The sequence below is a fragment of the Ruditapes philippinarum genome, unplaced genomic scaffold (assembly GCF_026571515.1).
Source record: "Ruditapes philippinarum isolate M1 unplaced genomic scaffold, ASM2657151v2 ctg752_1_1_1_1, whole genome shotgun sequence".
Taxonomy (NCBI): domain Eukaryota; kingdom Metazoa; phylum Mollusca; class Bivalvia; order Venerida; family Veneridae; genus Ruditapes; species Ruditapes philippinarum.
The window spans coordinates 379477-393621 of NW_026865967.1; the positions used below are offsets into that span (position 1 = coordinate 379477).

Below are 14145 nucleotides of genomic sequence, written 5' to 3' on the forward strand. Positions count from 1 at the left end.
CTATTTATAGCTCCGGTGACCTAGTTTTTCATCCGAGATGACCCATATTCGAACTCATCCGAGCTATTATCTAAACAAGCATCCTGACAAAGTTTGATGATGATTGGGTCAAAAATGTGACCACTAGAGTGGTCACAAGGTTTTTCTATTTTTAGCTCCTGTGACCTAGTTTTTCATCAGAGATGACCCATGTTCGAACTCATCCAAGCAATTGACTAGACAAGCATTCTGACCAAGTTTGATGATGATTGGTTCAAAAATGTGACCACTAGAGTGTTCACAAGGTTTTTCTATTTATAGCTCCTGTGACCTACTTTTTCATCCGAGATGACCCATGTTCGAACTCATCCGAGCTATCACCTAGACAAACATCCTGACCAAGTTTGATTAAGATTGGGTCAAAAATGTGACCTCTAGAGTGTTCACAAGGTTTTTCTATTTTTAGCTCTTGTGACCTAGTTTTTCATCTGAGATGACCCATGTTCGAACTCATCCGAGCTTTCAACTAGATAAGCATCCTGACCAAGTTTGATGATGATTGAGGCAAAAATGCGACCGCTAGAGTGTTCACAAGCAATTGTGGACGGCCGGACGGACGACGGACATTCATCGATCCTAAAAGCTCACCCTGAGCAAGCTCAGGTGAGCTAAAAAGCTTTAAATTTTGATCTACTAACAGCTTAACCTTAAATCTTCAACCAATCAATATCAAAGTCAATGTGACATTGATCTTTGGTTTACTAAATCCAAAACAAGTACATGTATCTTTCTAAATTTTAGGGCAATCATTTTGTTAAGTTTGAAGGCTATAAGTCAAATGGTATTGATTACTGAACAGGACATGTATGTTTACAACAAGAGCACCCATATGGAATCTGTCTATTTCATCTTTATTAAGCAGTGAGCTGAAAATGTTTTTGGTAACAAGACCACTAGTAAACCTCTTCATTTTTGAAGTATCTGCATATTTTTTAAATATGTTCTCTGAATACCCTTTTCATGGAGGAGTAAGCAATTAGGTCAGAGGAATGAATTTTAAAATAACCATGAATATGACTTTTCATTAGAGATCAATAAACTGTTCTGTATATTTTCACATTGCAGCAAAATCTGAATATTAGCAAAAATAATGACTTGTCTATGTCACTATGTACCAGTGATAAGTCAGGCCAACATGAACATCTATACTGACTGCCAAGACTGTATACTATCTAAGTAGAGTAAAGGTAAAACTTACTCGTTCATCTGTCTGTACTGTACAGTCTGCTCTAACTTGGTGCTCATGTATACAGTTATCTATCTCCTCTATTGTGTCAGGTAGACCCGCAAATGTCTGAAATATTGGTGTAGAAACATTAACATCTTGAAGTTATTAGTTTGAATTCAAAACTTGTAGACAATAAACTTGTAAATAACAATCTATTGCATAAAATGTATTAATCACTGTATGGCCTCTACAATGTCATACTTCAGTGCGAGTTCATTCGAAACTGTGTACAGTCCCCAAGTGAAAGAATGTGTGTCCTCTGAAATACTTGTACCATATAAACATAGTTCATGTGAAAAAGCAACATTAAACTTTGCATACATGAATAAAAGGCCTTCCACTGAGGTTTATAACATGATGGGACTGGGAATATTTTTACAAGATTAGTGTACCTTTGACAAAGGTCTCATTGTGAAAAAAAAAATGCAAATTTTCAGACCATTCCCTGTCCCAGTTTTCCTAGAATAGTAATACATTTCCTGTAAATGTTCAAAAAATAAAAAACATTGTAACAGTTTTCCCTCAAATTGTGCTAAGAATTGCACAAAAATGATTTCATATTTAACTTTTTTCAATCTATTTCTTTACCATCTTTTGTAGATTTTTCCATTTTAGTGTGTTACTTGATCTTTGTAAGAATTTCAAATTTGTGTTATTAAGCTTCTTGACCACAGTGGATTTCCTTTAAGGTTTTCATACAAAAAATAATGTAAGTTCCACATATTTCTTCAATTCAAAGAAGATCTATTTTAAAGGGTAAATACCTGAAAATACGAAATAAATTCTAAGTAACTCATTTATGATATGGGAGAATAGATTTAAGACTTAACCTGCTTGAACTGGACAGTGATTATCATTTGTCACTACTATAGAGCATGGCCAGTCAGTACTGCAACTCTGATCATGTTCTATACTGTTGTGTTAGTAAGATATTGTTGCTTTTTAGACTAAACTTTAACTTTGAATGGACTGTTCCAAATTCAAAGATGGGCAAATCCATTACACAAATTAAGTAGATTATGGGTTTTAAAGTGTAATAAGAAACATACTGATTTTAAACTAGGAGATACTTCTTCATCAGGTCCAGTACCGCTGGCTCTCTTTGCTGCCAATAAAAGTCTTTTGGCTACTTCTTTACAATTACGTAACTTCTCCTTGATTCTCTCAAATTCTGACTACAAATGATCAAAATAGAAATAAACAAATCAACAATCAAAGTCAATCATAGAATCATCTTCAGTAAAATAAGACAGTTACCTTTATTCTAGAGAAGATATTAACAAAAATTTCTTATCCTTCCATTGTGAAACCAGATAAGCTACAGAAAAAAAGTTGAGTGTAACTAGTAACTCAAGCATATAGATTAAAACAATCCCTAGGTTTATCTCTCCTATCGCTGTTCAATTGATAAGAAACTAATAATACCCCATACTAATTTGATCTGTTAGAATTTAAAACATCAATTCATGAAAGATTTACATCATCAAAACACGTTTAGTATTATGACTTGAAATGATTATACATCTTAACAGTGGGTATATTTCCAATAATAAATATGTGTCCCAGCAGCTAAAACATTTTCATAGTTTGTACATGGTGCTTCAGCATCAAATGACTTTATTCTTTTTTTAATGATTCCCACATTGCCTTTGATGATATTTTGGTAATTCGCTGAGTATTTGTGACCTGAGGCAAGTTTGGTGTAAAAATGTTACCTTTGTAAGTCTTCCTATCTGACACGACTTAATGCTGCACCAGGTAATGTAACAAAATATGAGAATTTACCTTATCTAAGATAAGTCTATGTGATCTCAGTTGGGTACATGCTTGCTAAGTGGCTTTGCTGTTTCTGCTAAATATGCACCAGTGAATTCTTTTAAATTTCATTTTGGAAAAATTGAGTTTAATAGTCAGCTGTTTTTCACTGCTGATTTAGAAATCATATGTAATTGCTTGCCAGAAGTTCAGAAATTGGTCATTACTAGTAATTAGTTATCCAGGAAAGCCTGTAGAATGGCCGCTGAGATTTGACCAAAAATGTGTTAAAATTGGGGTTAAAACCTGACAAACAAAAGTACCTGCATAAACTTCAGATGAGTATTTAATACTTAAGATATATTATAGATATATATACATGTATTACCCTCAGATAAGTATATAAATTACCTCAGCTGATTGTAGAGTTTGAGACTGTTCTCTGATATCTGCCTCTAGTCTGTTATATTCTCTAATAGTTTCAGCATGACGTAAACTCATCCTTACTTTCTCTGTACTCGCTTTCACACATTTCTGTAAATAAACATAACAGTAAAATATGCTACATAATATATGTTCTATATTCTACATCTATATACTTCCATGTAGTTAATTGTTTTTCAAAGTCACATCAACACAATAAAGGTCATGTAGCGACTTTTCAGCTTAACATGTGGAGGAAGAATAAGGGGTAGAACTATCGACCTTCTGTACATGTAAGTCAGCTTGACAGCTTCTTCACATGAATAAATCTGAATTCTCGGGCAGGATTCAAACCAACAGTAATGAGCATTATGTGACTATGTTAGCAACCTTCAACGCTGGCCACATAGCATATGAATAGAAAATAAATATTATACAGTTAATGAAATCATCTTGAATAACAATTATTGTGGCAGATCTTAATTACAACAATCAGAGCAACAGATAAGCTTTAAAAGTGAATTGAGTATTACTCCATCGTTTCCTTTGGAATTGGGTATTGGCTCCATTTAATTGGGTATTCAAAAACTCGATACTCTTCGATTTCAAGATCAATTGGGTATTCAATTATGAAGATATGAATTTTATGGTTTCAATATCAATAAAATTAAATTTAGATATCGTAACTGTTTTGATTAACAGTTTACTAGAACTTTTCACAATTGTTTTATTTTTGATATAAAATGCTCATGTTATATTCCATAATATTTTTAACAAGTTCGTTTTCTGACTGATTTTTTATTATTTGCGACTGTTTTGTTTCAAATCATTTTCCCTTCTGTATGACGCCATATTGCTTTTCAAAGCGTCTATTGATACAGCTGGGACCTACTTATTGACGGTCTCCGCAAAAAACCGGTCTCTGCCGGTCTGTAAAGACCGTCAACCTGAGTAGACAAATCGACGGTCTCATGCTTAGTCGGTCTTTGGAGACCGGGGACCGTCAAAGACCGGAGACCGTTGATTAGTTGGCATTGATTCGGGAATATTCGGATATCATGCATATCGATATAATTTGTCCAAAACAACGAATGTACGACAGATTAATTTTGCGGTGATGAAAATGAACATACGCACAGGTTTTTAAGACAATTGCGTATTTTAATTTTTTTAATGGGTTTTGATACGCATTCTTAAAAAATCATTGTGTATTTTATTAAATTAATTGCGTAAATACGCAAATACGCACCTTATCTGTTGCTCTGAACAATGGTCATTAGAAAGTAACAAATGTCCTTGAATGAAGCTTTCTTTTTCTCAAAATAATAACAAACAAGTTATGAGAACTAAAATACAAAAAAGTTTAAAGATGTATTATTTGCTATTCTATATACTATTATTATTTATACCTGTGTATTTTCAAGATATTGCTGAAGATTCTTAAACTTTTTTGCATTAATGTCCTGAAATTTTTTCGCCACTTTTTTTTCCTCTGCATCTAAGTCTATTGCCTCCCCTTCAACATTTTGAATCCTAAAATGTCATACAACATAAAAATTATTTATCAAGTATTAATTTTCAAGAATATATGGTATTAAAAGACATTTAGTTATCTATTTTACAAGATACATGAATGTATTTAGCATTAATTTATTAAACATAGGTTGTGTATTACTGTGAAATCATTATTATTTGTGGAGGATTAATTTTCGTGGATTTCATGCAAAAAATTAAGTGCTGACAACAAATTGTGTCCAAGATAGTGTATAGTATGATCAGTCTGCAGTTGCATAAATTATTCGTATTCTGTTGCTTTATGGATGTTTAATCAATGATTAATGTAATGCACCAGAAACTAACCGGACTGATGAGTATAAAATATTTTCCCTATAATCAATGCACATTTTTTTTTAGTATATTTCACAGCAACAGGTGCACATCTGATAAACCTTATTTTCCATACACAGGTCCGTTTTTTTTCTCTCTCTCAAAGTCATAAAATATATCCAGACAAATTAAAAGTTCAATTACTATGAACTACAAACTTACGTTTGCTTCTTAGCACTTATCTGTGACTGGAGTTTCTTTTTAATGTCTTTTCTTGTCATCAAACTTTTCTGAAAATAATTATCAAATTTATTAAATTATCTGGGTAATTGTATCTGACAAGCAAAATATTAACCGAAAAAGTACAAATAATGGTAAAATTTACGTCATTTTATCTGATTACTAGAAGACTACATACAAGTCATTGTGGTTTCTTGAAATAAACTAAGATCTCTTTTTGATGAGAAACACTTCTTCCTCAGGAAAAGAGATTTCTTCTATTTCATTAAGCTTTATTTTGATAGTTATACGAGCAATAAATCCCAAGATTATTATTAAAATATCTATTATTGAAACATGTGCCATGTAGTTACCTGTTTAAATTCATCAACAAATTGACAATAACCTGTAATGTGTAGTTTAAACTATCTTAGTTTACTTCGGAATATACTACAGAAGTCAAAATATCAGTTTTTAACTTCTCTAAATGGCACAGACAAAAACTAACTAAATTTAATGTCCCTCTGTTGTAAAAAATTCAAAAGAACAACCAATGTCAAAAATACGTATTTTAAGAACATGTTTAGATTACTCACCCTATCTTCTCTGAGCTCATTCAAATGTTTGTCAAGTTGGCGTGACTGAACCTTCATATTATTGTACAAATCTTCTTCTTTTCTAACACTTTCTGTCTCAATCTAAAAGACAAATATTCCATTTATATAAGTAACTTTTAGTATCCCCGAGATAGGCTCCATGTTTTCCGTGTCAAAATCATATTTGAGTGACACTTTTCTATAGAATGAAAATAACCTGGTTAAGATTTTCCTTCTTTGAAACAGTCAAATTAACAACCCTCTTTCCTATCTAACTTTTTCACCTGTAGGCAATTTTTCTGATTTCCAATCATTCAGTTGACTTTGTAGAATTTTTTCATTTTTTTTAAGACTGCTCTTTGCATAAATGTTTTGAAAAATTTCTTTAAAGAAAAGTAAAGAAACATGCTTCTTTTCCTTTCTGCCACAAAAGAACTTCACTAAGTTTAAGTTGAAGGGACTGATGTAAAGATTTTGAGACATCACACCGTCAACTTGTGTATTTGGCTCAATCCTACTTACAAAATTTCAAGCAGTCGAAATGAACAAGCAGCTTTGAAAAAGCATAAAAAAAAACAAAAAGGAGTATTAAATTAATTTAACCCATGAGATTATCGCGGTCTGCTTGTGATCAGAAATGAAACTACTCTTATGTGCATCAATCAATGTTTCACTATCGTTCACTTCTTTAACAGTAGTATATTCACTTCACTGCTAAAGGAGCTTATAATGAATAAAAATTTGTAAAATTTCTCGCGCAGGCTTGTCTGGATCCATGCTGGTCGCAAACTCATTATGTTGGTTTTGTCATGACGCGGCTCAAATGCTTATTGTGATGATTACGTTATCCTAATCTTACATAATGTTTTGATGAGCTTGCTATAACGGTGAAATGAACCTCGCTTACAAAGTCTACTTTGATATATAAAAATTCTTCATATTTCTGTTTTTAAACTGTGATTAAAAAACATTTAGTTTATATTCAAATCATATCACTGCAATTAGAGTGATTACTTTCAAAGCATATTCTCACACACTGAAATGTGAACAAAAGCCTGCAATAATTAGCATTATACCAGATATAATTTACCTGTATTTGGTTAACAAGCTCTTTCTCCCTATTATCATCCATTGATACAGTCAAAAGTGTGGGATTTCTGTAAAATAATACAATTTAAAGGGATCTATACAGATTTTCTTAATAGTATAAGGAATGTAGCAAAAGAGACCAATATCCGGATTTTAACAGTAATAACAGAAAATTATTTTATGATACTGAAAATGATTATAATTTTCATATATACAATATAAGTATTATAAATTAAACAAGCAAAGAATTTTAAACATTTTGATCTATATTTGAAATGATAATGTTTTCATGGGATACTTGAAGTGAATAAAAACATAAAAACTTACTTAAGTTTAACACTTCTAGAGGATGTTGATCCATCATATCTACTCTTCTTTATCATATACTAAAAACCAGATAAAATATACTAAATTATCACTGATAAAAACAGACTATGACTTTCAAAATGATGGGGACTTCTTTTTTAATTTTAGGTCAGTAAAAATTTATAAGTAATTATATTGACCATTAAAAGCTATTATGACAAGTAAACAGTTTTTACTGTAAAAACCTCACATGTGACCTTCTGTACATTATTCAGGGCACTTGAACAGAAGCATGGAGTTTCCAAAAAGAAATTCCTTAACAGTTTCAATTTTACAACCAAAGGTGATTCAAAATCATTAACCTTCACCTCAACATTGAAAATTTTATCAAACACAGTAAAACATTATCAGTGTTTTTCATACATTCCAACATTTTCAACAATGAACTTCAGTATTCCTGTCTTAATATTGTTCATGTTCAGCTTATTTGTTCCTTTTTCCATCTTATTTTCATTGCTTTTACTATTTCTGTTGAAAAACATATACTGAAACAAAAAAGAAACTTTCTCCAAGTTTGAATGTAGATATGTTAGTACAGTTTTTCAATCCTTTTGAAACTCGATTTTTACGTTAAATAAACATATCGGGCTTTCAAACGGGGATTAGCTGACCGATTTTGCAAAACAAAAGTTTTACAAGCTACTACATGTATATTAGTGTGTACATCTAAGTGGTACCCTTGAACAACTGGCACATACTTTGCGAAAGTTTCTTTTTTGGTTCAGTATAGTATAAAGTAGTAAGAAAAATTGAACAAGGTCTTAGGTAGAGGAAATAATAAGGCATCACCAAATACATGCAGAAATCATAACTGATGAAAAGTAAACAGATTGTGTGTACTGTTAACAGTTGTTTATTTGTTTATATTTTATTTTCAAATTGTATGTGAATGTTTTAGTACCTGATTGTCTGCTGTATAGAAACAATTAAGATCTGGTTGTTCCTTCACAATTTTATCTACCAGTTCTTTAGTTCTGTTGTCTCCAACTGGAATGCTTTGAACTTTATATTGTGTACATAGAAACTTCATTACAGCTTCAGGACATGTAAACAAATCCATCAGGTAACTATGGAAACCATACTTTCTAAAAAATATAATAATCATATTGTCCAACACATATAACTTCAAACATATACTATGTTCAATAATTATTCTCTGATCATTAAATGTCATTGTTAAACATAAAAATCTGCTTTGTTTAGTATGAAATTGCTCTTTAGTCTTTCTAGAAAAGATAAAATAAATAAAACAAGAAACATAAGATATGCTTAAAAAATCTATGTCTCTTACAGCAAATAATATGAAGATGAGTCACTTTGTTCACTGTCTGATCATTATGAACATTTAAGGTATTTCAAATTCACCTATCTAATCACAGGAAAATTACAAGCTGACATTTGACCTCTACATACCATATACAAAACACCATTTGTGATGATGTGTTTATAACAAGAGCTGAACAATTGACCAGACAAGCCATTTTTAGACCAATTCTTTTACATATAATAAATGTGAGATAATGTGACACTTGCATTAGAGCAACACTAATGATTTTTGTGCAAATATAAACTAGAACTGCCACTATCATGGCGTGAATACCCCCGCATACCACTTTGTCAGAATCAACAGTGGCCATTTAGAGCTCAAGAACAACCTCCCTGCCAAATCTGAGGTTACTAAGCCAGTGCATTGCTAAGTTATGTATTCTACATGCTTCAAATGTGAAAATGTCAAAATCAATACATTGCGGACAGGACATTCTTTAACAATTGAGAAGAAAAGCTTTTTTTTGTCAAGGTCCCTGTGACCTTGACCTTTGACCCAGTGACCTCAAAATCAATAGGGGTCACCTTATAGTCATGATCAACATCCATGCCAAATATGAACACTGTGGGTCAAAGGAATCTTAAGTTAATGGGTGGACAAACTTTTTGAAGTCAAAGTCCCTATGACCTTGACCTTTAACCCAGTGACCTCAAAATCAAAAGGGGTCATCTACTAATCATGATCAACATCCATGCCAAATATGAAGACTGTGGGTCAAAGGAATCTAAAGTTATTGGGCAGACAAACTTTTTGAAGTCAAAGTCTCTGTGACCTTGACCTTTGACCTGGTGACCTCAAAATCAATAGGGGACATCTACTTATCATGAGTAACCTCCATTCCAAATATGAAGACTGTGGGTCAAAGGAATCTTAAGTTATAGGGCGGACAAGCTTTTTGAAGTCAAGGCCCCTGACCTTGACCTTGACCTGGTGACCTCAAAATCAATAGGGGTCATCTACTAATCATGACTAACCTCCATGCCAAATATGAAGACTATGGGTCAAAGGAATCTTAAGTTATAGGGCGGACAAGCTTTTTGAAGTCAAGGCCCCTGTGACCTTGACCTTTGACCTGGTGACCTCAAAGTCAATAGGGGTCATCTACTGATCATGACTAACCTCCAAGCCAAATATGAAGACTGTGGGTCAAAGGAATCTTAAGTTATTGGGTGGACAAGCTTTTTGAAGTCAAGGCCCCTGTGACCTTGACCTTTGACCTGGTGACCTAAAAGTCAATAGGGGTCATCTACTAATCATGACTAACCTCCATGCCAAATATGAAGACTGTGGGTCAAAGGAATCTTAAGTTATTGGGCGGACAAGCTTTTTGAAGTCAAGGCCCCTGTGACCTTGACCTTTGACCTCAAAGTCAATAGGGGTCATCTACTGATCATGACTAACCTCCATGCCAAATATGAAGACTGTGGGTCAAAGGAATCTTAAGTTATTGGGCGGACAAGCTTTTTGAAGTCAAGGCCCCTGTGACCTTGACCTTTGACCTGGTGACCTCAAAATCAATAGGGGTCATCTACTAATCATGACTTACCTCCATGCCAAATATGACGACTGTAGGTCAAAGGAATCTTAAGTTATTGGGCGGACAAGCTTTTTGAAGTCAAGGCCCGTGTGACCTTGACCTTTGACCTAGTGACCTCAAAATCAAATCAATAGGGGTCATCTACTAATCATGACTAACCTCCATGCCAAATATGACGACTGTAGGTTAAAGGAATCTTAAGTTATTGGGCGGACAAGCTTGTCAACTGTCAGCTCAATGATTGTGGCCTAAAAGTACACATACAACAATATAATAAAATTAAAATAAATTCATATGATAAACAAATATGCAATGATAATGTGATAAATATTATTAGACCTGTATTGTTGTATTGGATGTTTAGGATGGCAGGTATCTAAGGAAACTCTAGGAGGTGTTTTCACAGCATTAACCCTGAGTTTTTGATCTTCCCTCATTAAGTCCATGAAGGTATTCATATCCTCACTGGTATCACATACAAATGCTCGCATATCATTGAATGATATATGATTCTCCAGGTACTTGGCCATATGCGGATCTTTCATGTTTACCTGTTCCAGAAAAAGACATATTATTACAGAATGTTAAATAGTATGTTTCATCCATTATTTCATAAAATTTAGTTTCTGTTCAATTGTACTTTCAATTTGACAAATTTAAGCATCACAATTTTAATTTCTTGTAGCATTACTTTTATTCAAAATTGATCATGTTGAATGTTAATTACACAGATAGCATTTACAACTGTTACCTTACATTTTTGCAAGGATAAAGACAGAAAACATGATTGTCTGTTAACTGATCCATTGGGGCACATTGCCTAACTTAATTTAACATTTCAATGTCTTTAAATTTGACTTTTGGTAAGTTCACAAAAACTTTTACTTTTAGCTATGCCTTAATGTGATGAAGTAATACCCATTATGTGATATATAGTAATACAGCTAACTTTATAATATATATTGTTATGAAAAATATATAAAATTTACGCTGCTATTCATGTTCTAATCTGCAGACTATTGATAACTTTATTTAAATATGCTTCAAAGGTTTTAAAGGGTTAAAACACTCATAAAATTATGTCAAACAACATACAATAAAGGTGTCTATACATTTACATGATTGCAGTGCTTGAAATAAGCATCAAATGTGATCATATATTATAATCAAATATCAAAGTATTAATCTATATAGCACTATAAGTTTGTGTCCTAAGACACCTAGCATTATAAGAGTTTGTGTCCTAAGATACCTATAAGCTAATGCTAAATCACAATATACTGGAAAATTGTTGCACCACTACCATATTGTACTAACTAACATTCTTTTCTTATCAACTTTCAACAAAAATGTTGTAAAAATTTTACATTAACTCACACAGAGCATAATTGGTTCATGAATATTCCCCTTGAACTTATCTCTGTTTTCCCTCAGCCACATCACAGCATCATAAGTGTCCTTATGTTTTGCACGTAGAGTTTGAAGACGCTGATTCTCAATGTTACGCAATGCCTGCAAATCTTTTGACATTCCTAAAACAAGCAGAAAATTTTAACTTTTACACTGGTAATTATGTATAATACACTTGCCACATTTTTAATTACAAACCATTCATTATCACAAAAAGAGCTCAAATTCAACATCAAACAGTAGAGTCTGGTCAGACGGCATTGATAAACCAGTCAGTACTGATTCTTTGATGGTATGGGCAGGTCTATATTCTTCTGGTATAGGCAAGTCTATATTCTGCTGTTCTGGGCAAGTTTTTTTTTGCTACTTGTATTCAGAGTCCTTGATCAATCATTGTTTTTTATATCTGTCCAATCTTAATCATAAATACAAGCTTCTATAAAAATATCTGCCTTGAATAAACAAGAAAGCCATCCTTCACATACTGTCTTCAGACAAATAACCATTGCTATACATGTGCTGCACCAGTACTTAACCTTGGAAGTACATCTATGTTATACTCAAATCATTGTTTTTATATTTCAACACACAGATTAAGAACTCATACACTACCGATTAAAAATACTTGTTAAAAATTTATCTTAGTTATTAAAAATACTTGTTAATTTATCTTAGTTATTAAAAATACTTGTTAAATTATCTTAGTTAGTATCTTTCTTCATGGAATTCAGGTAGTGTATTAAACAGTTGCTACAGGACTGCCAACAGCAAATTGCAAAATCAGCGGAAAATACGCCGGGGGTCAAGGGGGCTGCGCAAGCCCCCTTTGCGGGTCCAGGGCAGAGCCCTGGTGGGGGACCAGGGGGGGAGACCCGCGGAAGCTCCTGGATCTCAAGGAGCTCACGAAATCCGCGGATTTCCGCGGATCTGCGGAAAATCGGCAGCCCTGTTGCTAGAGACAAAATTTTCATGTAAAATTCAATAATAATTTTTAATGTGACATGAAAAATGTGGAGTAGTTTTAGGATATTTATGATGATAATTTTATTTAAGCCAAACTTATTCTCTCTTTTCAATTAAGTATGCTGATAACCTAGGATGCTTTACACATATCTAAGACAAGAAATGATAAGTTTACCATTTATATTTCTTCTGCGACCCTCTATCTTCCCTCTGAGATTTTCACCTTCCATATTGATATGACCTAATTTCTGTTGTGTTTCTCTCATACCTCTATTTACTTTTTCGAGTAAAGGCTGAAATATGAATAAAAACATCATTTGTTATACAAGTTGAAGATGGTAATATAGCCAGAGATAAATATAACACTCAGCTGGGGCATCAGCATATTTTCCTTGACAACACTACTTTGAGAAAGCATAAAATTTTCTAATTTTCCCTGTGAGATTTTTAAAGAGTGCAAATAGAAATAAAACTCACAATACACAATTTTAACTAGGAAACATTGTACACAAATCCAGCAGGTTGTGGGTTAAACATTATTTTAGGTATTATGTTAATATTTGAAACAACTCACTAAACAAGGATAAATGTCTTTAAAGATAGCACTGATGTCTTATATAAGAACAAAAGAAACAAAGCACAAACACTACTCGTGATGATGAATGCAATTACTGTGTAACTCTCTTTGCATAATGTCATACCTGAACATCTTCAGTTTCTTCTGTATTTTGTAGTTCATTTTCTAATGCTTCCAACTGTTTGTTCAAATCCCTCACTCTGATAAATATACAATGTTCATACTGACATAAAACTAACACCTACTGAATTCCTTCACAGAGATTACTGTAGCTATTACTGAAGAACCATTGCAAAACATGGATTTGATTTCTACAATGCAGAAGGCCAATGAGTCAAGGTGACAAACAAGAGTCAAAATAAAAGCAAAACTTTAAACTATGAATTTTCTTTGTATAAAAGACTTTGGCAGGCCATTTTTGACCCAAGGAACATAACTTTGACATTAAATCATCAAATTCTTAGGGTTTTTTTTTTGGTTAAGTTATCTACTGAAAATGAAAAGTCTTGGGTACATTGTTAATTTTCTGGTAGGCATATAACACATTACCTTTTCTTCCTTGCATCTTCTTGGTCCTTTTTAAATTTAAGTTCATCTTGTGCTTCTACATACTGGAATGATAACAATATTATTACATTTTAACCCTTTCAATATTGGAACTGAAACTGTCATGTCTGTGCTACCAGTATATAGCCAGAGTCGGCCTGCATGACCAGTCAATATACTATTGGCTTATCAGTTTTTGAAGTTTGATTATTAACTGTTTTTACATACTAATGAACTTTTTAA

At 32.8% G+C, this 14145-nt stretch overlaps 1 protein-coding gene across 1 annotated transcript in view; it reads right to left on the bottom strand.

The window, feature by feature from the left end:
• Nucleotides 1–14145, bottom strand: part of LOC132730890 (structural maintenance of chromosomes protein 5-like) — a 31383-nt gene that overhangs the window by 6065 nt on the left and 11173 nt on the right. Inside the window, exons 8-21 of the mRNA XM_060716973.1 lie at nt 13906–13967; nt 13481–13556; nt 12955–13072; nt 11784–11938; nt 10746–10957; nt 8444–8627; nt 7504–7562; nt 7178–7244; nt 6088–6189; nt 5495–5562; nt 4855–4978; nt 3434–3556; nt 2317–2442; nt 1238–1333 (exon numbers count right to left, since the gene is read on the bottom strand). Of these exons, the coding sequence (XP_060572956.1) occupies nt 1238–1333; nt 2317–2442; nt 3434–3556; nt 4855–4978; nt 5495–5562; nt 6088–6189; nt 7178–7244; nt 7504–7562; nt 8444–8627; nt 10746–10957; nt 11784–11938; nt 12955–13072; nt 13481–13556; nt 13906–13967 (1572 nt within the window). The remainder of the gene's footprint in view (nt 1–1237; nt 1334–2316; nt 2443–3433; nt 3557–4854; nt 4979–5494; nt 5563–6087; nt 6190–7177; nt 7245–7503; nt 7563–8443; nt 8628–10745; nt 10958–11783; nt 11939–12954; nt 13073–13480; nt 13557–13905; nt 13968–14145) is intronic.